Source organism: Diplotaxodon limnothrissa, linkage group LG16, assembly GCF_057381915.1.
Source record: "Diplotaxodon limnothrissa isolate DT_005_m linkage group LG16, D_limnothrissa_male_GT1.1, whole genome shotgun sequence".
Lineage (NCBI taxonomy): Eukaryota > Metazoa > Chordata > Actinopteri > Cichliformes > Cichlidae > Diplotaxodon > Diplotaxodon limnothrissa.
Genome location: NC_140611.1, coordinates 3,281,865 through 3,307,029, shown reverse-complemented (window position 1 = coordinate 3,307,029; position 25,165 = coordinate 3,281,865). Strand labels below are relative to the sequence as shown.

At 44.3% G+C, this 25,165-nt stretch overlaps 1 protein-coding gene across 7 annotated transcripts in view; it reads left to right on the top strand.

Moving 5' to 3' along the window:
* Window positions 1–25,165, top strand: part of ttn.2 (titin, tandem duplicate 2) — a 219,954-nt gene that overhangs the window by 120,554 nt on the left and 74,235 nt on the right. For all 7 annotated transcript variants that reach the window (XM_085373731.1, XM_085373730.1, XM_085373729.1 and 4 more), the window contains 35 exons: window positions 177–464; window positions 545–841; window positions 1,491–1,677; window positions 4,675–4,790; window positions 4,872–5,171; window positions 6,109–6,408; window positions 6,517–6,622; window positions 6,858–7,054; window positions 7,301–7,606; window positions 7,691–7,844; window positions 9,236–9,360; window positions 9,456–9,574; window positions 9,678–9,858; window positions 14,282–14,584; window positions 14,686–15,210; window positions 15,320–15,622; window positions 15,891–16,047; window positions 16,174–16,316; window positions 17,581–17,699; window positions 17,812–17,989; window positions 18,155–18,439; window positions 18,524–18,817; window positions 18,926–19,225; window positions 19,384–19,692; window positions 19,829–20,055; window positions 20,156–20,470; window positions 20,584–20,698; window positions 20,833–21,141; window positions 21,231–21,412; window positions 21,603–21,732; window positions 21,842–21,993; window positions 22,236–22,383; window positions 22,478–22,698; window positions 24,166–24,262; window positions 24,470–24,766. In XM_085373731.1, the coding sequence (XP_085229857.1) occupies window positions 177–464; window positions 545–841; window positions 1,491–1,677; window positions 4,675–4,790; window positions 4,872–5,171; window positions 6,109–6,408; window positions 6,517–6,622; window positions 6,858–7,054; window positions 7,301–7,606; window positions 7,691–7,844; window positions 9,236–9,360; window positions 9,456–9,574; window positions 9,678–9,858; window positions 14,282–14,584; window positions 14,686–15,210; window positions 15,320–15,622; window positions 15,891–16,047; window positions 16,174–16,316; window positions 17,581–17,699; window positions 17,812–17,989; window positions 18,155–18,439; window positions 18,524–18,817; window positions 18,926–19,225; window positions 19,384–19,692; window positions 19,829–20,055; window positions 20,156–20,470; window positions 20,584–20,698; window positions 20,833–21,141; window positions 21,231–21,412; window positions 21,603–21,732; window positions 21,842–21,993; window positions 22,236–22,383; window positions 22,478–22,698; window positions 24,166–24,262; window positions 24,470–24,766 (7,785 nt within the window). The remainder of the gene's footprint in view (window positions 1–176; window positions 465–544; window positions 842–1,490; window positions 1,678–4,674; window positions 4,791–4,871; window positions 5,172–6,108; window positions 6,409–6,516; window positions 6,623–6,857; window positions 7,055–7,300; window positions 7,607–7,690; window positions 7,845–9,235; window positions 9,361–9,455; window positions 9,575–9,677; window positions 9,859–14,281; window positions 14,585–14,685; window positions 15,211–15,319; window positions 15,623–15,890; window positions 16,048–16,173; window positions 16,317–17,580; window positions 17,700–17,811; window positions 17,990–18,154; window positions 18,440–18,523; window positions 18,818–18,925; window positions 19,226–19,383; window positions 19,693–19,828; window positions 20,056–20,155; window positions 20,471–20,583; window positions 20,699–20,832; window positions 21,142–21,230; window positions 21,413–21,602; window positions 21,733–21,841; window positions 21,994–22,235; window positions 22,384–22,477; window positions 22,699–24,165; window positions 24,263–24,469; window positions 24,767–25,165) is intronic.

Below are 25,165 nucleotides of genomic sequence, written 5' to 3'. Positions count from 1 at the left end.
GAAATTTCATATGGTGTAATCCAACGTTACAAGTTATTCCCTCGTATAAACTCCGTATAAGCAAGCCATTAGTTTTATGTGGTCACACTGAGCTTGCTGTCCTCTTTACTCTATTGTGACTATGGCATCTCAATGCCCACCTACTGACTGACTTCTTGTCCTTAATTTCTATGCAGAGCCTCCAGAGATCCAGCTGGATGCCAAGCTTCTGGCTGGTCTGACTGCTAAGGCTGGCAGCAAGATTGAACTTCCTGCTGATGTGACAGGTAAGCCTGAGCCACGAGTCAAGTGGACCAAAGCCGACCTGGTCCTCAAACCAGACGACAGGGTGTCCATCGACACCAAGCCAGGACACTCCATGGTTACCATCGCCAAGACAAAGAGAGATGACAGTTCCACTTATATCATCGAAGCCACCAACAGCAGCGGTCGTGCCACTGCCACTGTGGATGTCAACATCCTTGGTAAGATCAATTAACGACCGAGAAAGGTACAGATTCTCCGTTTCTGCTGATTACAATTTTAAATCTGCTCTTCAAAACAGATAAGCCTGGTCCCCCTGCTGCTTTTGACATTTCTGAAATCACCAATGAGTCCTGCTTTCTGGCTTGGAACCCTCCACGTGATGATGGTGGCTCCAAAGTTACCAACTATATTGTTGAACGGCGAGCTGCTGATAGTGAGATCTGGCACAGACTGTCCTCCACTGTGAAGCTGACCACATACAAAGCTACCAGTCTGATCAAGTTCAAGGACTATATCTTCAGAGTATTTGCTGAAAACCAGTTTGGTGTTGGTCCAGCTGCTGAACACCCATCAATCACTGCTAAATACCCCTTTGGTAGGCTACCTTACATCTAATATCTTAGAAACAGAAATTTCCATTTGTAGATGAGTCCATTTCCAGTTTTCTTTTATGTATAGATTCATATACAGTAGTATTTTTTCTGTTTGTTTGGATTGAAATGTCTGATGCAGCATTAACCTCCTAGGACCTGCGTCCACATATGTGGACATCACATTTTGGGTTATTTAGACCATAATACTCAATTTTGCTCTACAAGGGCCTGATATCCACTTACGAGGACATTATCCTGCTACTGTTCTAATGAAATTTTAAACGAATATCCTCATTTGTGGCTCTCATTTTTCTTAGAAACAAAAATCAGGTAAAAAAAATAATCTGGTAATTCTTTGTTTTTACATTCATCAGGTCCCAATCAGCCCAAATATCAAAGAGAAATTAAAAATGCTGCCGTGGAAGAGTTCGGGTCTTAGGAGGTTAAGATGGAAAAACAGCTTAATCGTACAGGTTTTTTTTTATAAGATCCTGTGAGAGATTCTTGTTCTTGTTGATTCTCAGCTAACTGAAGAGTTTAGTGTGGAACATTTATCATAATCAGGCTTTTTTACTTTCAGGTCCCTAGTTGGTCAAGTACATCAAGTCTTCATGACTTGGACTAACCTGATGCATCTGATCTTGTCCTCAGATACTCCCGGGGCTCCTTACAAGCTGGAGGCTTCAGATATTGCAAAGGACTCTCTGAATCTGAACTGGTATGAGCCCGATGAGGATGGAGGAAGCCCAATTACTGGATACTGGGTGGAGAGATACGAAGCTGACCATGACAAGTGGATAAGATGCAACAAGCTGCCAGTCAAAGACACAAACTACAGGTGAGCCTAGCTGTCACATTTCAGAACTGATGTTTACACATTGAGCTTCTTTGGTAGATTAGTGTGCTGATGTACATTTCCAACAGAAAAGTTTAAACTCAGGAATATTAGAAAAAGTACTGGTGCTCCTGATGTTTTCTGTTTTCTCTGATACTTCACTGAAATGAAATGTGTTCTTAACTATAAAAACACAGTACAACTACGTGGGATAGGTGGCTGGTCAAAACAAGTTATAGCATCTAAAAGGTTTTCACTGTTACCAGGTTCACCTTCTATCCAGGACTCTCTGGATCAAATCCATTTTTGGAGATAAGAACTTTAGACTTAATTTATGAGCGACCCCTGTACACGGACAAATGTGTGGTTTAGTAACACCAGACTGAAACTGACTGAACTGATCTGGTTACTTTTGTTGTTTTCACAAAGCACCTGTCCCATAAGTTAACCTATTAGAAAAAAAAGTTAATTCAGTGATTTTGATTCCAACAGACAAAGGCTGACTGAAGCAATCAATTCATACAGCCGTCACAGCTGTGCTTCAGTCTCTTACACCGAGCTGAAAAATTGTCTGGCAAATAGATCTGATGAATTAAATCCCTGGATTTTAGCATGTCTCTTTAGCATGCAGTTTAGGGTTCATTTTAAAATTTTAGGTGTAACTTTTAGAGCTCTGCACGGTGAAGCTCCCCAGTATATCTCTGACCTGTTGAAACCTCATGTTTCATCCCGAGCACTTAGGTCTTCAAGTCAGAGGCTACTGGTGGTCCCACGTACTAGGTTTAAAACACGTGGGGATCGGGCTTTTCAGGCACCGAGGCTGTGGAACTCTCTGCCGTTGTCTTTACGCTGTCTAGACTCTACTGACTCCTTTAAAAAGCAGCTGAAGACATTTTTATACAAACGGGCTTTTAATTAATTTAAACTTGTATGTCTGATCTTATTGTAAAGCACTTTGTGATTTTTATCTGTGAAATGTGCTATATAAATAAATTTTACTTACTTACTTAGACAAATGGTGGGGGTCTGGTAAGGAAGTTGGGGGGAAGCAGACAAGCAGACAACTCCACAGGAAGAGTCTTTTGTCTCTTCGAGGACTCTGGGAGGTAGCAAGAGAGTGCGAACCTTAAGCTGTGAAACAGCTGTGTACTGCCTTTAGTTCCTGGAGACGGTATTTAGCTGAGTCTGCCCCACGATCATGCAGGCTCCACCAAGCTTGGTTTTCTGTTCTTTGTTTGTGATTAAAGAATGTTAGCTTTTTTTTTTTTAAAGAATGTTAGCTACCGCTCACCGCTCGTCTGCAGGCTTTACTTACAGTTTTTTCTGATTGCTTAAGCACATTTTTTGTAACTATTGGCTAATTTTGCAAAACTCTTCACACAAATAAGAAAACCTGTCACCCAATCATCAAAACATTGTAGTTCTCTTGCAAAAGCAAACACAGCTAGATTAACTCTTCACACCTTCGTAAAAATGGTGTTTCCGTATCAAACAGTACACACAAGCCATCATCTACTAAGCACACAATGCGCCAACTGCACACTGATGGTATGAATACAAAACACATCTGGCTTTTGCTTTCTCTGTGCACAAGGTAGGCTATGTCAGTTTGAGCTCATACTTCTGTCATAGATCCATAAGCATAGAGGGATCCAAACTTCAAGTACATCAAAACAAACACAAGTGTTTATTTCCAAGTATAGGATTATTTGCAATCGCCATAATGACTATATGGGTTACTTGGTCTGCAGTGAACATGCTTCCTCTGCCCCAGCATCTGGTCATCTAGCAATTCTGTAAAGTAACAATTTCAGTATTTTTACATCAATGGTATTGGTGTGTTTCTCATTGGCATACGGCAGTGCTACAAATCTTTGTGCGAAGTGACTGTACTCACCGATTCTCATTTCAAGATGTCCTTATGGTACTTGCTACAGTGTAGCGGCTCGAGTTAGGCTGGACCCGTTGGCCAGCTTCCCTCAGGGTCATTCCACGGTTGATTACATGGTCCACTATTGTAGCTCTGATGTCATCAGCAATTCTATTTCTTACTCTTCCTACCCTTCCTCTCCCCCCTCCTCATCTTCCTCTCCCCCTTCCTCGTCTTCCTCTTGCTCCTCCTTGTCCTTGTCGTCCTCTTCATCCTACTTCTTCACCTCCACGTCCTCTTCCTCAGCCTCCTCTACTTCTCACTCTTTCTGCTCCCTCCATTGTACTCCGCACACACAGCTTACCTGTATTATAGTGCTTAGGCTGATTGCAAAGTGAACTAATTATCTAAAAAAGTTTTCACATGTGAAAGTGTGCCAGACAGTTGGCAAGTTAGTGTTAATGATAGCCATACATGTGTATACTTTTGCTAGGAGTGTGTTGGAAATTTGGTAATTGAGTGTTGTGCAGTGAATTGTGCCTACAGTTTTGCAAAGTGTGTGTTACAAAATTGCAAACTGAGTGCAAAGCAGTTTTTGTGCTTTTAGTTTTGCAAACTCAGTGAGTGGTTTTGCTATAAGTCTGAATAGTTTTAGAGATTGTGCTACAGGAATCACAGTTAGGGTTTAAGCATTCAGAAAAAACTGTAATGGAAAACTTCCACAACAATCTCCATCGTTCACATTTGCAACACTACAGCAGCAACACAGCAGTGTTGATACTGGCCACTGAGTCTTCATCTGAAATGCACTGCACCTTGTGATGGTTCCCAAAGTTAAAAACAATTGATTTGTGTAAAAGCATATGGGAAACTAAGATTATGCATCATCTCTATTATTCAACATCTGACAATGGAAATGAGGCAACAGTATAAACTGAAAAACAAAACGTTATTGAAGTTTTTTATATTTGCATTAAAATGCAGGTAAAAAGAGAACTTTCATATGCTATAACTTTTTTGACCAGTCAAAGACACAAAAAAGGTTAGCCTAGCTACTCTGCTGTCGAATTTCAAAACTGACTCTTGCATTAAGCTTCTTTGGTAGATTACAGTGTACTTTTCTTCATTAGGGTCAAAGGTCTTCCAACCAGGAAGAAGTATAAGTTCCGAGTCCTTGCTGAGAATCTGGCCGGAACTGGGAAACCCAGCAAGGAGACAGATCCAATCCTTGTTAAAGATCCTATTGGTACTAAATTTCCCTTACTTCTATAAGCACTTTAAATCTGTTTAGAATAGATAAATATGTCACGGTTGTTTTTCCTACCAGACCCTCCATGGCCCCCTGGCAAACCCACAGTGAAGGACGTAGCTAAGACGTCATGCTTCCTAATGTGGACCAAACCAGAGCATGATGGCGGAGCAAAGATTGATAGCTATGTCATTGAGATGCTAAAGACCGGCACCACGGACTGGATCCGTGTGGCAGAGAACATCCCCATGCTGGAATATTTCCTAAAGGGCCTGATGGAGAAGCAGGAGTACTCGTTCAGAGTGCGAGCTGTTAACGTGGCTGGAGAGAGCGAACCCAGTGAACCCAGTGACCCAGTGCTCTGCAAAGAGAGACTCAGTAAGAATAACTCATGATCTAAAAACAGAAAAACATACTGGAGTAAAACATAGATCAATGATCTGTTCTGCACTGACTGCCACATAATACAAGAGGGGTGAGCTTAAAAAAATGTGCAATTTATAACACACACACAAATAAACATAGATATTTAGTGTGTGTGGTTCTATAACACAGGTGCTGTCAGACAATTTAGACAAACATGAAATAAAAACAAATGTCCAGAACACAAACGGTTAACTGTACAATAAGCATACGTGGGGTTCTCTGAGAAAGGTTCCCACATAAGCCTCTCAGAGTGCTAATAAAACTGCCATAAAAATACACAGAGGTGGGTTGATTATTATTTTTTATGTTCAAAATAAGGTTAAAATTTTGCATTTATTCAGGGTGGGTTTAAATCTATGTCCAATCATGAGCATCAGTACAGTGGGATATATCATTGCTTCAGTACCAAAACTGAAAACCAAAACTTAAATGCACGCTTGGATAATTGGTAAAAATGGAACGCCCTCGGGAAAACGTCTATGTGGGGAGTACAAGACAGGAGGGCCGTTCAACAGCTGACCTCTCAGACTGGCAGCTCAGCATTTACTGTTGTAGGACAGCTGATCAGTGTTCAAACTCTGAGTACGTTCACCCTGAATTAAACAGGTTTTTTAGATGAAATGTGTTTTTCATCTGGAAAAGACGAATGATGTGACATGTAAAGCACAGTTTCACATTTTCTTAAATTGAGTTTAATTGTTTAAATTTAGTTTTAATTGTTGGAATATTTGAAGTTTTAAACAGTCAAAACATTTCCCTGTAAGACAAACTGGTAGAGAATAAGCGTGGTACACTATGGTATATGGGCGACACATCCGACAGCTGGTGCTCTGAAGCTGGCCAGGTCACACCGACAGATTAAAACTGTGGTTTGTCTTCCTTTCCCCAGACCCTCCCTCAGCTCCACGCTGGTTAGAGGTTGTCAACATCAGCAGGAACAGTGCTGAGCTGAAATGGGCGGTTCCTGAGCGCAATGGAGGTTCAGCCATCACCAACTACATTGTGGAGAAACGTGATGTGAGGCGTAAAGGTTGGCAGACTGTGGACACCACAGTCAAAGAGCTGAAGTGCGACGTGAAACCGCTCAATGAAGGGTCGCTTTATGTGTTCCGTGTTGCTGCTGAGAACGCTGTGGGTGTCGGACCCTTCTGTGAGATGGAGGACTCTGTGCTGGCAAAAGACACTTTCAGTAAGTTAGAAAGGATGCGCAGTCGCACAAATCATTTCAATTTGAAGGCAATGAAAATCCTCACTGCTGATCTGTCAAAGAACGACGATAATGTTTCCTCATTTCCAGGTACTCCTGGCCCACCCTACGCTCTCGCTGTCAGTGCTGTGACCAAAAGATATGTGGACTTGCAGTGGGAGGCACCGAAAAACGATGGTGGAAGACCCATCCTCAGGTTACATTTTACCATTTTATCACATTTTATCTTGTACCCTGTATGTGACATTGCACAACTTAAGTCCCGTGCAACTTAAACATTTCTGCAAAACTGATTTCCTTACGTTTCTCATGCAGGATAGGCACTTAGTAGATCACCATGTAAATGGCACCTGCAGCAGAAGCAGCAGATTTGTTTCCTCGACCTAGTATGTATAAAGGTCTATTTCCCTTGTATCCCATTGGCTGTTCAGGTATTCCATTGAGAAAAAAGAGAAGCTTGGAACTCGCTGGGTGAAATGTGGGAAGACCTCGGGTCCAGACTGTAAGTACAGGGTAACAGACGTCATTGAGGGAACAGAGGTTCAGTTCCAGGTCCGAGCTGAGAACGAGGCTGGCAGTGGACACCCAAGTGAACCCACCGAGATTCTCACCATAGAAGATCCAACAGGTCAGCTCAGGAAATAGATAAAAAAATAAATAAATAAGCTTCATATATTTACAGTAAGTGTATAGTTAAATTATTGTATAGTTTTTATAAAATGCTATAAGCATGTGTGCACTTTTATAGAGCTGTTTCTAATCTCGTTATACTATGTATAATGACAATAAAGGCTTTCAATTCATTAATAATTATATTGTAACAGTAAAAACAATTTAAAGTGCGGAGAGTCTGAGTTTATATTCTCCCCTCCAGGCATCCCATCACCACCCATTGAATTACACGTGACTGGAGCCAGCCGAGACTTCCTGGCAATTGCCTGGAAACCTCCACAAACAGATGGCGGTGCCCCTGTCAGAGGATACCACATTGAGATGTGCGAGGCTGGAACTGAGAAGTGGATGAGGGTGAACTCCCGTCCAGTGAAGGAGCTCAAGTACCGTGTAGAGGAGGGTGTGACCCCTGAAAAGGAGTACATTCTGAGAGTGAGGGCCGTTAATGCTATCGGAGAGAGCGAACCGTCGGACATCTCTGAAAATGTCTTTGCCAAAGACTCTGACTGTAAGAATCTTCATATTTGTTTCTGAGAGTCACCGGTGCCCTTCATTTGTGGCTGAGAAAGATTTTGTTTTTCTGTGTTTTCAGGCAACCCAACTCTGGAATTCCAGACTCTGGATCTAGTTGTTGTGGAAACAGAAAAGCTGCACATCCCAGTTCCCTTTAGAGCAGTCCCCTTACCTAAAATCACCTGGCACAAAGATGGCAAAGAGCTGAAGGCGGATGAACGCCTTGGCTTTAGGTGAGTGTTCTGTGCGAATCCTTTCATCTAGAACTTTTGTCATATCGGTTATTTCATTTCACACCAGCACAGGCCTTACACTCATCCATCTCTGATTTGCATAAAAACTTTATGCTTGCTGTGAAATTTAATCCTAATATAACAAACAAAAAAATAAATAAAAATCTACAATCCACCCACTTTCAAGCCATTTTTCACACATTTAAATGTGAGGAAAAGTTTGAACATGAATATTTGAGTCTAAAATTTTCATTTTTCTTACCATCAAAATGCATCAAGATCCTTAATTTGGGACCGATGTGTAAATGTCTGAGTAGTGGCAAGTTAAGGTAAGAAAAATATAGAAAAAAAATCTAGCGTATCCAGGTATTGCTTTTTGTGATAACTGAAAAATAATGCTGTTAAAACATATTCATAGTTTTCATTTTTGACACTTGCTCTACCCAACAGTTTGAGACTTAATGCATTCAGTCTGATATTTAAAATTAAGTTTAAAATATACTAAGAGGTAGAAGAGTGCTGTCCAAGAAACTGAGCAGGACCCTCAAACTCCCAGCCTCTACTAGCACCCGATCTGGGAATATAAAGAATGGGGAATTTATATGTATTTACATGCCTGATCTCTGCTTACCTGTAGAAGTCATGCCAGGTTTAGGGTTGGGTTAGGGATAGATTAGGGATTTAGGGTCAGAGGGGTTAGTAGGCAATTTTTTTATGTGCGTATCTGTCCCAAATTGATCTATTTCAGCTGTTAGAAAGACCAGTTTTTATTAGTTTTTGACACATATATTTATATTTCAGTTAGCAAAACAATGGTCTGAAAGTGACCATTTAAAAAATATTTCTTTTTTAATTTTAATGTCAAAAACTAAAATTTCATGTTTTAGGGTTGCACAGCGTCAAAGTGTTAGCACGGTTAGCCTGTTAGCGCGTTAGTGCCGTGCAGCCCCTAACATGGGCCAATCCGTGCTAACAGAGATCTGCCGCGTGAATGCGGTTATGACGTTAACGTCATTATAACGAGAGTAACTCTGACAGCACTAATTCTAATGTATAAAACTAAAATTTCACAGCACTCACTATGGGTAAACTTTGGACCATAAAACATTTAAGAAAATTGGAGTTGTTTAAGTAGAAATGTTACCAAACATGTAATAAAATAATAATAATAATACATTTTATTTATAGACGCCTTTCAGACCCTCATGGATGTACTGATTTGAGATGGAATGACTGATATAATAGAAGAACATATTCTTTAAAGAATACTATATTGAAATTACTCTTCAAACAAACAGTAGAAAACTGATCTTTTTTTGCTGGGAAAAAGCCCAACATGAGCTCCATTAAAATGGCTTTGTGTCTTTTCTTTCTTGGTTGGTGCTCAACAGGAAGGAGTATACCTCCTGTCACCTGGAGATTGACAGCAGTCTTCATGCCGATGCTGGAGTGTACAAAGTGACACTAGAAAACAAGCTGGGAAGTGCCAGTGCCACCATCAATGTCAAAGTCATCGGTATTTAAACACACATGGCCAGTTTGTACATCACTGGAGAGACACACTGAACCTGGAGCCAATGTTTTTTCATGTCTCTATGTCTTTGTGTTCAGGGCTTCCTGGTCCTTGCAAGGAAATTGTGGCTTCTGAGATCACAAAGAGCTCCTGTAAAGTTTCATGGGATCCACCAGATTATGATGGTGGTAGTCCAATTCTTCACTATGTCTTGCAGGTCTGAGATGGCAGCGTGTTTTTACTGATCACGTTAGAAATCTGACAGTGAAAATAAAATGCTCATGTGTTTTTTCATTTGTTCCTTTTGTGGTGCCGCACAGCGGCGTGAGGCCGGCAGGAGGACATACGTCAACATAATGTCAGGAGAGTGCAAGGTGAGCTGGGTGGTCAAAGATCTCATCCACAATGGAGAGTACTACTTCAGGGTCCAGGCCGTTAACAAGATTGGAGGAGGAGAGTTCATCGAGCTCCGCAACCCAGTCATCGCCGAGGACCAGAAACGTAAGGAAATCGAATCTGGTGATGTCATACAAGGATTATACTTCCTGCTGTGAGAATGCCAGTAGAGAATATGATCACTTGGGATGGAGATGGAGATTAGCTAAAGCATTCACCCTTAACCATTCGAGGGATAGCAGCAGGAGTCAGCACAGATGATACTGTGTGATTTTCCCAGTTTAAGATTGATTATTATTTCTTAAAGTTTTATAGCACTTGTACTCAGTGTTGGGGAGTAACGGAGTACATGTACCAGCGTTACGTATTTAAAATACAAAATATGAGTAACTGTATTCCATTACAGTTACTGTTTAAAAAGGTGGTATTTAGAATACAGTTACTTTGTTGAAGTAAAGGGATTACACAGCGTTTTTTTCCTGTTTCATATGTTAGGCTATGCCCTCTCTATTTTGGTGATTCCACGCCGATGGAAACCCAAACAAAACACGCATTAGGAGGCTCTAATGTCTTTGTCTCAATCTCGCGGCCCATGTCACCCCTAGTTGCATAATGACATGAAGAAATATTTTTTTAAATTATTACCATCCATCCATCTTCATCCGCTTTATCCGAGGCCGGGTCGCGGGGGCAGCAGACTAAGCAAAGAGGCACAGACCTCCCTCTCCCCAGCCACCTCCTCCAGCTTATCTGGGGGAATACCAAGGCGTTCCCAGGCCAGCCGAGAGATATAATCTCTCCAGCGTGTCCTGGGTCTGCCCTGGGGCCTCCTCCCGATGGGACATGCCTGGAACACCTCACCCAGGAGGCGCCCAGGGGGCATCCTTGTCAGATGCCCGAACCACCTCAGCTGGCTCCTTTTGATGTGGAGCAGCAGCTGCTCTACTCTGAGCCCCTCCCGGATGGCCGAACTTCTCACCCTATCTCTAAGGGAGAGGCCAGCCACCCTTCGGAGGAAGCTCATTTCTGCCGCTTGTATCCACGATCTCGTTCTTTCGGTCACTACCCACAGCTCGTGGCCATAGGTGAGGGTAGGGACATAGATTGACCGGTAAATTGAGAGCTTCGCTTTTACACTGAGCTCCCTCTTCACCACGACGGACCGGTGCAGCGTCTGCATTACTGCAGCTGCAGCCCCAATCCGTCTGTTGATCTCTGGCTCCCTTCTCCCATCACTCGCGAACAAGACCCCGAGATACTTGAACTCCTCCACTTGGGGCAGGAACTCATCCCCGACCCGGAGTGGGCACTCCACCCTTTTCCGGCTGAGAACCATGGCCTCAGATTTGGAGGTGCTGATCCTCACTCCCGCTGCTTCACACTCGGCTGCGAACCGTTCCAGTGCGAGCTGGAGGCCCGCCCCCGATGAAGCCAACAGAACCACATCATCCGCAAAAATCAGAGATGAGATTCTGAGGCCACCAAAGCGAAAGCCCTCCGCCACTTGGCTGCGCCTATAAATCCTGTCAATAAAAATTATGAACAGAACCGGAGACAAAGGGCAGCCCTGGCGGAGCCCATCACCCACCGGGAACGAGTCCGACTTATTGCCGGCAATGCGAACCAAGCTCTTGCAACGGTTGTATAGGGATCGAATGGCCCGTAGCAATGGGCCAGACACCCCATACTCCTGCAACACCTCCCACAGGACACCCCGAGGGACACGGTCGAATGCCTTCTCCAAGTCCACAAAACACATGTAGACTGGTTGGGAAAACTCCCATGCACCCTCAAGTATCCTCGAGAGGATAAAGAGCTGGTCCAGTGTTCCGCGACCAGGACGAAAACCGCATTGTTCCTCCTGTATCCGAGGTTCGACTAGCGGACGAACTCTCCTTTCCAGCACCCTGGCATAGACTTTCCCAGGGAGGCTGAGGAGTGTGATCCCCCTGTAGTTGGAACACACCCTCCGGTCCCCCTTCTTAAAGATGGGGACCACCACCCCAGTCTGCCAGTCCACAGGTACTGCCCCTGATCTCCACGCAACATTGCAGAGGTGTGTCAACCAGGACAGCCCTACAACATCCAGAGCCTTCAGGAACTCGGGGCGGACCTCATCAACACCAGGGGCTCTGCCACCAAGGAGTTGTTTAACTGCCTCAGTGACCTCGCCCCCGGAAATTGGCGGGTCATTCCCCTCATCCCCAGACTCTGCTTCCTCCTCGGAAGACATGTCAGTGGGATTAAGGAGGTCCTCAAAGTATTCCTTCCACCACCTGACAATTTTCTCAGCCGACGTCAGCAGCGCTCCGCCAGCACTATACACAGTGCAGGTAGAGCACCGCTTTCCCCTCCTGAGACGCCTGACGGTTTGCCAGAATCTCTTCGAGACAGTCCGAAAGTCTTTTTCCATGGCCTCTTCGAACTCCTCCCACACCCGAGTTTTTGCTTCAGCCACTGCCCGAGCCGCATTCCGCTTGGCCTGTCGATACCTGTCAGCTGCCTCCGGAGTCCCACAGGCTAACCAAGCCCGATAGGACTCCTTCTTCAGCCTGGTGGCTCCCTTCACCTCAGGTGTCCACCATTTGGTTCGGGGATTACCACCACGGCAGGCACCAACCACCTTGCGGCCGCAGCTCAATGCAGCAGCTTCGGCAATGGAGACGCTGAACATGGTCCATTCGGGCTCAATTTCCCCAGTCTCCCTCGGAATGCTGTTGAAGCTCTGCCGGAGGTGTGCGTTGAAGACCTCGTGGACTGGGGCCTCTGCTAGACGTTCCCAGCACACCCTCACTACGCGTTTAGGTGCACCAGGTCTGTCCAGCGTCCTCCCCCGCCACCTGATCCAACTCACCACCAGGTGGTGATCAGTTGACAGCTCAGCCCCTCTCTTTACCCGAGTGTCCAGAACATATGGTCGCAGGTCTGGTGATACGATTACAAAATCGATCATCGACCTACGGCCTAGAGCGTCCTGGTGCCACGTGCACTTATGGACACTCTTATGTTCGAACAGGGTGTTCGTTATGGCCAAACTGTGATTAGCACAGAAGTCCAATAACAAAGCACCGCTCGGGTTCAGATCAGGGAGGCCGTTCCTCCCAATCACGCCCCTCCAGGTCTCGCTGTCGTTACCCACGTGAGCATTGAAGTGTCCCAGCAGGACAACAGAGTCTCCAGATGGAGCACCTTCCAGCACCCCCCCCCCCCCCCCCCCCCCCCCCCCAGGGACTCTAAGAAGGCTGGGTACTCCGAACTGCCACTCGGCGCATAAGCGCAGATGACAGTCAGGACCCGTTCCCCGACCCTAAGGCGCAGGGAACAAACCCTCTCGTCCACCGGGAAAAACCCCAAAGTACCGGCAGCAAGCCGAGGAGATATTAGAATACCCACCCCAGCCCGCCGCCTCTCACCAGGGGCAACTCCAGACTGAGACAGAGTCCAGCCCCTCTCCAGGAGACTGGTTCCAGAGCCCAAGCCATGTGTAGAGGTGAGCCCGACTATATCTAGCCGGTACCTCTCAACCTCACGCACTAACTCAGGCTCCTTCCCCACCAGAGAGGTGACATTCCATGTCCCTATTGCCAGTCTTGGCAGCCGGAGGTCAGTCCGCCAGGGCCTCCGCTCCTGGCCGCCACCCGGCACACAATGCACCCGACCCCTATGGCGCCTCCTGCGGGTGGTGGGCCTGCGGGAGGATGGGCCCATGTCTCCTCTTCAGCTTGTCACCGAGCAGAAACGGAAGCTGGAAGCATGTAAATATAATAATAATAATGGATTGCATTTATATAGCGCTTTTTCGAGAACCTCAAAGCGCTTTACAATTCCACTATTCATTCACTCTCACATTCACACACTGGTGGAGGCAAGCTACAGTTGTAGCCACAGCTGCCCTGGGGCAGACTGACAGAAGCAAGGCTGCCATATCGCGCCATCGGCCCCTCTGGCCAACACCAGTAGGCAAGTAGGGTAAAGTGTCTTGCCCAAGGACACAACGACCCGGACAGAGAGCCCAGGGATCGAACCGGCGACCTTCCGGTTACAGATGCGATTCCCAACCCCCTGAGCCACGGTCGCCCGTTAATAATAATAATAACCACTGCAGCCTGACGAGCCCAGCTGTAAGTAAGCTATTAAGACTCGACTGTACACCGTGTTCCTGTTTTCCTCTGAAACAATAAGTTCTGCTGGAGCAGCCTTTCAACGCCTCTCTGTCTGAAACTTGACCCAGACAACAAAGTAAAGCTCGTTTTCAGCTACGAGCCCGACACGAACCCGACGTATCAGCCAGAGGTCCCTGTACTACAGTTCGGAGCCACGGACCTGTTTTATATATGCGCAGAATAGTTTTCTATACGAGATCGCTGCAAAAAGTGCAGCCTTACCTAATGTCCACCTACTGTTACTCATTTATATCAAGATTCTAGTTGGTGTTGGTATGAAAATGAATATTTAGTTTTCCTAAGTTTTCAATGTTTGACATTTTGCTTCCAAGAGAAATCTAACTGAATGCAAAATCTTGTTCCAGATGCTCCTGACCCACCAGTGGATGTGGAAACCCACAACCCAACATCCAGTACTGTTACTCTAACCTGGAAGCCTCCCATGTATGATGGTGGCTCCAAAATCATGGGCTACATCCTAGAGAAGCAGCAGAAAGGAGAGGACAAGTGGGAGAGGTGCAATGACTTCCTGGTGCCTGTAGTATCCTACACCGTCAGAGGATTGATTGAAGGAAAGAACTTCACCTTTAGAGTCAGAGCTGAAAATGCTGCTGGGATCAGTGAGCCATCACGCAACACGCCATTTATCAAGGCCGCTGATACTATTGGTATGTATCAGCTGTGTGGTCTCGTTCTCTCTCGATCTATCTCTCACTTTCTTTATTTCTAGGTACGCATTTCGGTTTGTCTGATTTTATTTCTCTCTTAGATCCTCCAAAGGTTTTCCTGAGTGGCAGCTTGCAGTCTGGTCTCGCCGTGAAGCGAGGCTACGAGATCTGCCTGGATGCCAACATTTCAGGATCTCCGTACCCTCAGATCACCTGGTACTGGAACAACCAATCAATTCAGCCTGAGCCACTCCGGAAGAGACCTGAAAAACCCCTGAAGAAGAAGGTGGAAAAGAAGGAAGAGGAAAAGAAGGAGGAAAAGGAGAAAGAAGAGGGGACAGCTGAGAAGAAAGAGGAGAAGGAGGGAGAGGTGAAAGAACCTGAGGAAAAAGAAGGCGAGGTGAAAAAAGAAGGCGAGGTGAAAAAGGAGGAGGAAGTTCCACAACCAGAGGTCGAGGAGCCAGACTACCCCACCATAAATGAACGCCTGGCCATCGACAATAGCCACAAGGGTGTATCCTCTATCGTTATCAGGGACTCGATTCGCCCTGATCATGGTGTCTACATGGTGAAGGTGGAGAACGACCATGGCATTGCCTCGGCAACCTGCGAGGTCAACATACTCGGTGCGAGTTCTTTTGTGTTTTCTATAACCAAAGCTTTATACTTTAAAGCTAATCATGTGTTAAAAAAAGATACAAAAAGTTCAAATCTGAACATTTATTCTGTCTACAGATACTCCCGGGCCTCCCGTAAACTTTAGATTCGAGGAGGTGAGGAAGAACTCTGTGATCTGCAAGTGGGATCCCCCTCTGGATGATGGTGGCAGCGAGATTCTCAACTACACCCTGGAACAGAAAGACAACTCCAAGCTGGAGATTGGTTGGAGCACCGTTACCGCAATATTGAAAGGATGTCGTTACTTGGTGCCCAAACTCATTGAAAAGAAGGAGTACATCTTTAGGGTCGTGGCTGAGAACAAGTATGGTGCAGGCCCACCCTGTGTCTCCAAACCGGTCATTGCCAAGAATCCTTTTGGTATGGGTGCATTTATTATTATTCTGGTCTATGCTGTAAGCTAGTTTTTGGTTTTGTTTTATTTGTTTGTTGTTTTTTTCAGCTTGGTTTGTAAAGTTTTAAAGCACAAAAATGTTTGTAACTGATTAAAGGTCAACTGAAATTAAATATATGTCATTATGTAGATTAATTAACAGATAACTGTGCTATTAATGAACTTAAAGGTATATAAACAATAGTAACATACCACTTATTTTTGTTCTGCTATTTCATCTCGGTATGTCCTTAGAACCTCCCGAAGCACCTGATAAACCACAAGTTGATGACATCACAGCCAATAGCATGCTGGTCACATGGAATGAACCAAATGATAATGGCAGCCCCATCTTGGGATACTGGGTGGAGCGCCGTGAGATCAACAGCTCACACTGGGCACGTGTAAATAGGTGAGAAAACCATACAATGTAACCATTTTCTTTCTTTCTTTTCCAATTTGCAACAAGACACATGAAAGTGCATATTGGCTTGTGTGAGGGTAATAACAAAGCCTTCATGGTACCTTTGGTCTTCAGGAACATCATCCCTGTCCCTGAGCTAAATGTTGAAGGTCTGATCGAGGGGCTGACTTACATCTTTAGAGTTGCTGCCGAAAACCAGGCCGGCCCTGGAAAGTTCAGTGTTCCCTCTGAACCCAAGACTGCCCAGCCAGCAATTTGTACGTAAACTGTTCTAAATCCTTTGTTCGACAGAACTGTGAGTTGTCACTAAATGTTTTATTCTTAGTTATATCCATCTATAACATTTATTTAATATTTGAAAAATGAGCAACTGGCAATTTTTAGAATTTAGAAGTATGAAGAAGAAAAAGTTATGGTAAAATTATTTGCTCCTTTTAAGATTTTCTTTTGGGTTTTTTTAATACTTGTCACATTTATATGTTTCAGATAAAATTTCAAACAAATTTTAATATTAGAAATTGGTAACCTGAGTAAATAGAAAATATTTTTTAAAAGATTATTTCATTCACATTCACATTACAGGGCCTCGAAAGAGTCCTGTATTGTTATTTTTCATCACTACCTCCCTGAGTCGGGAGGGGATCATTGGTGCGTGTGCTGCCTTCCTTGGATGTGGTAGTCGTTTGTCAGGTTCTCTCCGGAATCGAACCCTGATTCCCCATTATCTGTGGTCAAACATGGCAGGCAGATAAAGTGCCATCGAAAGTTAATATGGCAAGCATTCGAATGAGACATCGCCGCCGTGGAGGGAAAGGGTTACAGTTTAACATTTTGAAGAGTCCTGTTGCATCTGGCATAAAATGAGCAAATGAATGGAACCATGAATTCTCTTCTCTACTAGAAAATCCTGAAAGAGAATATTCAGCCATCACTTTGTGCCCTGAAGCTCAAGCGCACCCAGGTTATGGAGCAGTACGATGATACAAAACACACCAGCAAGTTCACGTTTGGATGGCCTAAAAAGCCCAACTGAAGGTTTAGGAGTAGCCAAGAGTAACTCCAGACTTAAAACATATAGAAATGGATTGACATGACTTCAAACAGGGCAATATGGCTGAATTCAAACATATCTGCAAAGAAGAGTAGACCAAAATTCTTCCACACCAATATAAAAGATTCATTGCCAGTTATTGCAAACACCTGATTGCAGTTCTTGCTGCGAGAGGTGGTAGAACCAGCTGTTAGGTTCACTTTTTCATATAGGGCCAGGTAGGTTTGGATTCTTGTACTAAATGAAATCATCATGAAAAAAACAGCATTTTCTATTTACTTATGTTGTCTTTGTTAAATACAATTTGTTTGATGATCTAAAACATTAGATTAGATGATTTCCAAGTGTTTTTTTGTTTTAGTATAATATTCGAACTGAATTACTTCCTACCTCATCTGGGTATAGTTATTCTCACTGAAATATAGTCAATCGTAGGGTGAGATTCATCTGTGTTTACTTTGACCCTACAGTGCCTCCAGGTCCTCCAGTTGCCCGAGTGGCAGCAACTACTGACCACTCCATCGAAGTTGAGTGGGACCCGCCTGCTGACAATGGAGGTGGGGAAATCCTGGGATATCATGTGGATAAGGTGAAAAAAGTTACTTCTCATAGGTTTTTAACTTTGTTTTTGAGATTCTGTCATGTTAGAAGTTGATTTCAGTCCTGATGGATGTTCTTGTTTGTTTTGTGGTGTTATTCAGGCTATGGCTGGTACCAAGGACTGGTCAAGATCTACGGAACGTCCGTGGAAGACTCGGAACTTCACTGTTTATGGAGTCAGAGAGGGAGCAAAGTACACGGTCAGAGTCATTGCCTGTAATGCTGCTGGAGAGGGAACACCAGGATTCACAGAGTCTGTATTCGTCAGAAATCCTGCAGGTTAGCTGAAAAACTCAGAATTTTTTTTTTAAAAATGTAGAAATTTGAACCAGTGTTCAATTAGATCAAATCTTGTTTAATTTCGTATTGATGTATATCTTCTTCTTCTTGTATTTTATTTGTTTGTTTTTCATTCTTTGCTTCTTTGCTGGTCATCACTAACAGAGATCCCAGTAATTGAATTGGATCTGTCTGTCAAGAATGGCGTCGTGATCAGAGCTGGAGAAAACCTCCTTATACCTGCTACAGTCACAGGTAAACCCTACCCAGCCATCACCTGGACCAAGGATGATGGCAAACCCGACAAAGACCGTGCGGAGATCCTCACTGAGGACAACAACAGCATCTTTTCAGTCAAGAATGTCCAGAGGAAAGACTGCGGAAAATATCAAATCTCCGCTTGCAACCCCAGTGGCATCAAGTCTGCATGGACCAGAGTGGAGGTCATGGGTGAGTCCAGGACGTTAGAATTCAGTCTGAACTTGTAATTAGTTGAACAAATGATCAAACAGGATAATATTGTTTTATTTTCAGATGTCCCGGGACCTGTCACAGACCTGAAGCCTGTTGTTGTCACTCGTAAGATGATCTTTCTGAACTGGGATGACCCTGAAGACGATGGAGGCAGTGACTTGACCGGCTTCCTCGTGGAGCGAAGAGATCCCAAGATGCACACATGGAGGCAACCTGTTGAAACCGCCTCGTCCAAGTGTGAGTGTGTGGGCATTATGGAGGGACAAGAATACCTGTTCCGTGTCATCGCCAAGAACAAATACGGCCTGGGCCCACCTGTTGAGCTAGGACCCATCAAGGCTGTAGACCCACAGGGTGAGTGCTACGTTTATTTTCATTCTATGGATGTTGGGGATTTTGTGTTTAGAAGCAGTGTGAAATGTGGAAGTGTATTTGAAACAAGTTTCTTGTGTGGTTTTGCAGGCCCGCCATCATATCCTGAGAAGTTCCACTACACTGAACGCACAAAGAACTCCATCACGTTCGCCTGGAAACCACCACGTAATGATGGCGGCAGCCCTATCATTGGTTACTTTGTTGAGAAAAAGAGGCAGGACCAGCAGGCCTTTGAGCCCTGCAACACTGAGATCTGTCCCAACATGACTATGACTGTGGAGGGCCTGGATGATGCCTGGATGTACGAGTTCAGAATCAAGTGTGCCAACCTTATTGGAGAGAGTGAGCCATCCATCCCACTGACTGTGGTTATCCAAGATGATGAAGGTAAAGCCTGAAAACTTCTACTTGTTCAAGTAATGGATGGAAGAGTTTTCTCCAGAGAAATGTATATAAAATAAAGAGGTCAACCCTGGTGGACGCTAATAACTTGGCTCATGGCTCATGCATTCTGATTTGGTTGATTTCTGTCTTGCCTTTCTCAGTGTCTCCTGAGATTCACATGCTGAAGCAGTTCAAAGGGGACACCATTACTGTGAAGAAGGGTGAATCCATCGAGATCCCAGCTGATGTCCTGGGACTCCCCATCCCTAAGATTGAGTGGTCTAAGGATGACGTAGTGATCGAGAAGCCTACTGAGACTCTACTGATGGAGACAAATGTGACTGGCAGAATGAATTGCAAGACCATGCTGTCCATCCCAGCAGCCAACAGGAGGGACCGTGGCAGTTACACTGTGGCTGCCTCCAACAACATGGGTTCAGCCACGCACACGGTCTATGTCATGGTGCTTGGTGAGTTGAAATCATGTCACTGTGGTGGTACTTTATAACATAAAATATGGTGTTATGTTATTAGTTATGCTAGTTCTGTTTGTATCAGAGTAACCAGCTGACAGTGTCCTGACTGAACTCATGCTCTTCTCTTCAGACCGACCAACTCCACCAAGGAAAGTGACAGTAACCAATATCAGAGGTGAGTCCTGCTACCTCAACTGGGTCGCACCACTTGATAATGGCGGAAGTGAACTGACCAACTACATCATTGAGAAGAAGGAAGTGGTAACAGAGGTGCCTGAGGTGGAAGAGGGACAGGAAGCTCCACCTGAACCGCAGTGGGAGGAGGTTACAAATAGTATAATTGAGAGAAAATATGGGGTATGTCTTTATAATAGTAGCACCAACTACAAGTTATATTAATAATAATAAATGTAGTCCAATTGGTTTCCAATGGTAACATCACCTACATCTTTTGAAGGTCTGGAACCTGGAAGACAAAAAGACCTACCTTTTCCGGGTACGGGCTGAGAACCGCTACGGTAAATCTGATCCCTGCACAACTGAGGAAGTTCAAATTATAGACCCCTTCGGCCTTCCTGGCCCTCCAGAGAAACCAACAATTGCAGAGTACTGCAAGACCTCCATGACTCTAACCTGGGAACCTCCCAGAGATAATGGAGGCTCCACGATTATTGGTTACTGGCTGGAAAAAAGAGAGAAAGGTACTGCTTACTGGGCTAAAGTCAATAAGATGCCCATCACAAAGAGGGGCATGAAAGGCTGGGAGTACCAGGTGAGCTGTGGGGCTTTCTAGTAATTTTAGCATTTATTTTAAGGAAAGCACTGCCTCGGTGTGTACAACTCCTTGTTTAGAAATTGAATACTGTTGCATTATGTGTCTCTCAGGTGACACGTCTGTTTGAAGGAACAGAGTACGAGTTTAGGGTCGCAGCCTGTAATTCAGCAGGAACCGGACCTTTCAGTGGACCATCTGACTCTGCCTTTGCTGTTGACCCTCTCAGTAAGTAAAGGACAATGCATGTCTTTTTAAAACCCACCAGCTTACTTAAGTCTGGTGTTGGCCACCAGATTCAGGGGGATGATGAATGATAGAATTTGGATACTTTTTTCACATTCTGTTGCTTTTCCCTGCAGCTCCTCCAAGCATGCCTGCTGCTCCCGAGGTGGCTGATAAGACAAAACACAATGTCACACTCTCCTGGAAACCACCAGAGAGTGATGGTGGCAGTCCCATCAAGGGCTACATTATCCAGATACAGGATGAGGGGACATCAGAGTGGGTGAGAGTAAATGATCCTGAAACCCTGCACCCCACTACTGAGTTTACAGTGCCAAGCCTCCGCGAGCTGAAGCGCTACCGGTTCAGGATCATTGCTGTCAATGACATTGGAGAGTCTGATCCCAGCCCCCGCACTAGTGAAGTTCTTATTGAGGATGTCCAACGTATGTCTGAATTTAAAGTAATTTTCCCTACAATAAGTAGATACTGTGTATTTCATCCACTGATGTGTTTATCAATTCCTACTCAACAGTTCCACCTTCAATCACACTTGATGTGATGGCAGATGACCTGGTTTCCATCCGTGCTGGAGATCCCATTAGAATCCCCACCACCATCAAAGGCCGGCCCACTCCTAAGGTAACCTGGGACTTTGACGGCAAAGCCAAGTCGCACAAGAAAAACAAACTCCACACACTGCCTGTGGACTCTGAGGTGAGACCTTAATACCACATTTTCAGGAAAAAAAAAATCACCTTTCTGAAGAGTTCTTGCCCTTCTTTCCCTTATTTTTCACTTGTCTGTTACAATTTTATGAAACCATTGCATTATTATGTTTGTGTTTGTATATCTTACAAAATACATAAGACAGTTCTTTAAATATTTTTTTGTTTTGCTTGTTCAGGTGGAGTCCACAGACACCACTTCTGTTGTGACTATACCTGTCAGTCTGAGGACTCACTCTGGACGTTACACCATCACAGCCAAGAACAAGTCTGGACAGAAACACCTCAACATCAGGGTCATTGTCCTCGGTATGTTTGTGACTTTTTTTTAAGAGAAGCATACTTATAGATGACTAGCAATGGCAGAGTGGCATCTTTTTCCTGTGTCCTAAATGTTTTACTGTGCTTGTGCCTGCAGATGTTCCCGGACCTCCAAAGGACTTAAAGATTACTGACATCACCCGATCAACCATGAGGCTGATCTGGAAGCTCCCCAATACAGATGGAGGAGAGCGAATCAAGAGTTACTTTATTGAGAAGAAATCTGTGACCGACAAGGCCTGGACCAAGGTAAACATCACCTTGTTGTCAGTTTCTCTATTCTATTTTGCTAAGTTTCAAAAGTAATGTATGGAAATAGTCCCTTTGATTAGATGTTGCAGGAATGGATAGAGACTCCCAGGCTAAATAGTAAGCTGCTTCTATGATTCTAATATGTCCATGACTCAGAAGCACTAGATATAACAGCTAAGTTTAACTTTAAGATTCTGCTGTTTGTGATTGATTAGCTGCGTTTTTTGCTTTGTTATCAGGTTAATGTAGCCTGTGCTAGCCAGGCCTACGTGGTGCCAGGACTGCTAGAGGGTCAGGACTACCTGTTCAGAGTGCGAGCAGAGAACCGATTGGGATTCGGCCCGTTCACTGTCACCACTGAACCTGTCCGGGCCAGAGACCCCATCTGTGAGGACTTGTTTGGAATTTCAGCTCCAGATATGCAGCACATACTTCCAAAGTTTATATGAATTGCCCTAACATTAACCATCCTCTTTCTCAGACCCACCTGACCCCCCCACCAAGCTGAAGGTTAACCTGGTGACAAAGAACACTGTCACCTTGAGCTGGGAGGCTCCCAAAAATAATGGTGGCTCTCCTGTGAAGCATTACATCATTGAACGATTGAGCTGGGACACCACCGGCAAGGAGAAAGAGACCTGGAAACAGTGCAACAAGAGAGATGTGGAAGAGCTCACCTTCGTGGTGGAGGATCTCAAAGAGGTCAGGCTTTCCTCTTCAAAGTATTCCTCCATGTACTGCTTGTTTCCTGTATTAATTAGAATCACATTTATGAATACATGGCTGGAGAAAGGCATATTTTAAATGTCACTTTTTGTCCTAGTTTTAAGATTGATCATTTTCTTTCTGGAAGTTATTTAAGATGATTTCTAGAAAACTCAAACTGATAACTGATGAAAATGTAATGCAATAAAAGTTGATTCTGTTCATCGGGGTGTAGCGTTTTCAGTGGGAGAAACGTTTCGTCACTCATCCAGCTGACGTCTTCAGTCTCAGCTGACTGCAGGTTTCCCACCTTATAAACAGGAAATTTGCCCAATAACTGAAACAAGCACCACCAGTGAAAAATGGTCAGTTTCAAGATCATTAATATGCAAATTCTCATGACCACTGATCAATGGCCATGAGTCCCATTCACAGAGAGTTGGGGAATGGCTGCAATCACAGCATTGTAAGATGGTGACAGATGTACCCTTAGGCCCCCTCCTCGATTCAGAGATGGTCTTTCCCTTTTCACGTAAATGGCCTCCTTGACTCCGCCCTCAAACCAGCGTCCCTCCCTGTCCAGGATGTTACATCCTCATCCTTGAAAGAGTGTCCACTGGCCTGTAGGTGTAAATAGACTGCAGAGTCCTGGCCTGACGAGGTGGCTCTTCTGTGTTGTGCCATCCACTTAGCCCAGGGGTGGGCAATTCCAGGCCCCAAGGGCCGGTGTCCTGCAGGTTTTAGATCTCACCTTGGGTCAACACACCTGAATCACATGATTAGTTCGTTACCAGGCCTCTGGAGAACTTCAGGACATGTTGAAGAGCTAATTTAGCCATTTAAATCAGCTGTGTTGGTTCAAGGACACATCTAAAACCTCCAGGGACACCGGCCTGGAATTGCCCACCCCTGTCTTAGCCAGAGGTTGTTTGTTTTCCCTGATGTATAAATCCTGGCATTCCTCCTGGCACGTAACAGCGTACACTATGTTACTCTGTTTGTGTCGGGGGACCCGATCCTTGGGGTGGACCAATTTTTGGCAAAACTCTTCTCCCACTGAAAACGTTACCTCCAGATGAACAGAATCAGCTTTTTGGGATTTCCTTAGCTGGATGATCAAGGATGCATTAAGATATAATGCAATAAAGATTGCTTCTTTTACTTTAAAGTTTTTTAAGATGATTAATATTTAGTGCATAATCTTTAACCCACTCTATCTCTTTGCGATGTTACTGTCATTTTAACTTGTATTTCTCCAACACAAAATTTGAGAATTAAGCCAAAATGTATCCTGCAGAGAGAGTTGCTTCTGAAGGACATCTATATTTTTTACAAAAAAAACTAACAACAAAAAATAACAGGAGAGGATAAAACCTGAGCTTTCAGCCCACTTTCCACAGTGATTTGGGAATTTCTACTGGAATTTTACCCAAACTTTGTGTTGACTGTCTTGTTAATCTACAGGGAGGAGAATATGAGTTCAGAGTAAAAGCTGTAAATGCTGCTGGACCCAGCCGACCCTCTGCCACCATTGGACCCATGGTCATCAAGGATCAGACATGTGAGCAACAGCCTCTTCAGCCAATGACAGGCTACTCATATTCCACTCTATTTGACCAGCACGTTTGTTTTTTCAGTCAAATATTCATAGGGGCTGTTTCACGAACATCTGTGGGTGCCTGAGAATGTTGCATTCAGTTAACTTTATGATGGTGATTAACAAACAGTTTGTTTTGTCGATCATAACAAACGGATCATCTCTCTGCAGGTCCGCCCACTATTGAACTACGTGAGGCTATGGAGGGAGAGGAGGGCTGTGACATCAGCATTGTCGCAAAAGTTAGCGGCTGTCCGTTCCCCAGCCTCGTTTGGCACAAAGCCAGTCTGGACAAACCTGAGGAGAAGTCTGCCATTCAGTATGACCAACACATCAACAAACTAGTAACCCAGGATAAGTGCACCCTTCTAATACAGCAAGCCAGCAGGCATGACAGCTCACTCTACAGCCTGACCGCCACTAATAGTCTGGGCACTGTTTGCAAGGGCATCAAGCTCTCAGTGTTTGGTAAGAAATTCAACCTAAAGATGTTACATGTGTCTTTTCAACTCTTAAAAAATATTTGGATTTTATTTCTCAACAAAGCTGAATCACAGCAAACCATATTTCTCATCAGATAATTTAATTTAAAGGCAACAGCAGTACAAGTTTCATTACCAGACGCTTGGCCTGGCAGAGCGCTGTGTCACCTTCAAATCAACAGCGCTATGCCCGACTCAAAGCCTTTGCAGTATCCAAAGTTCTTTGTCTAAAAAAGTTTGTAATGTTCAATTAAAAACAGCAATCTTCAGAGAGAATGAGAATGTCATTTTGTCCACTTGTATTTTGAAACAGAGACTCAGTTTATTCAAATTGTGTGATGTTCTCAAATCAAGGTTAAAAGTCTCGTAGCAGTTTAATTATCAG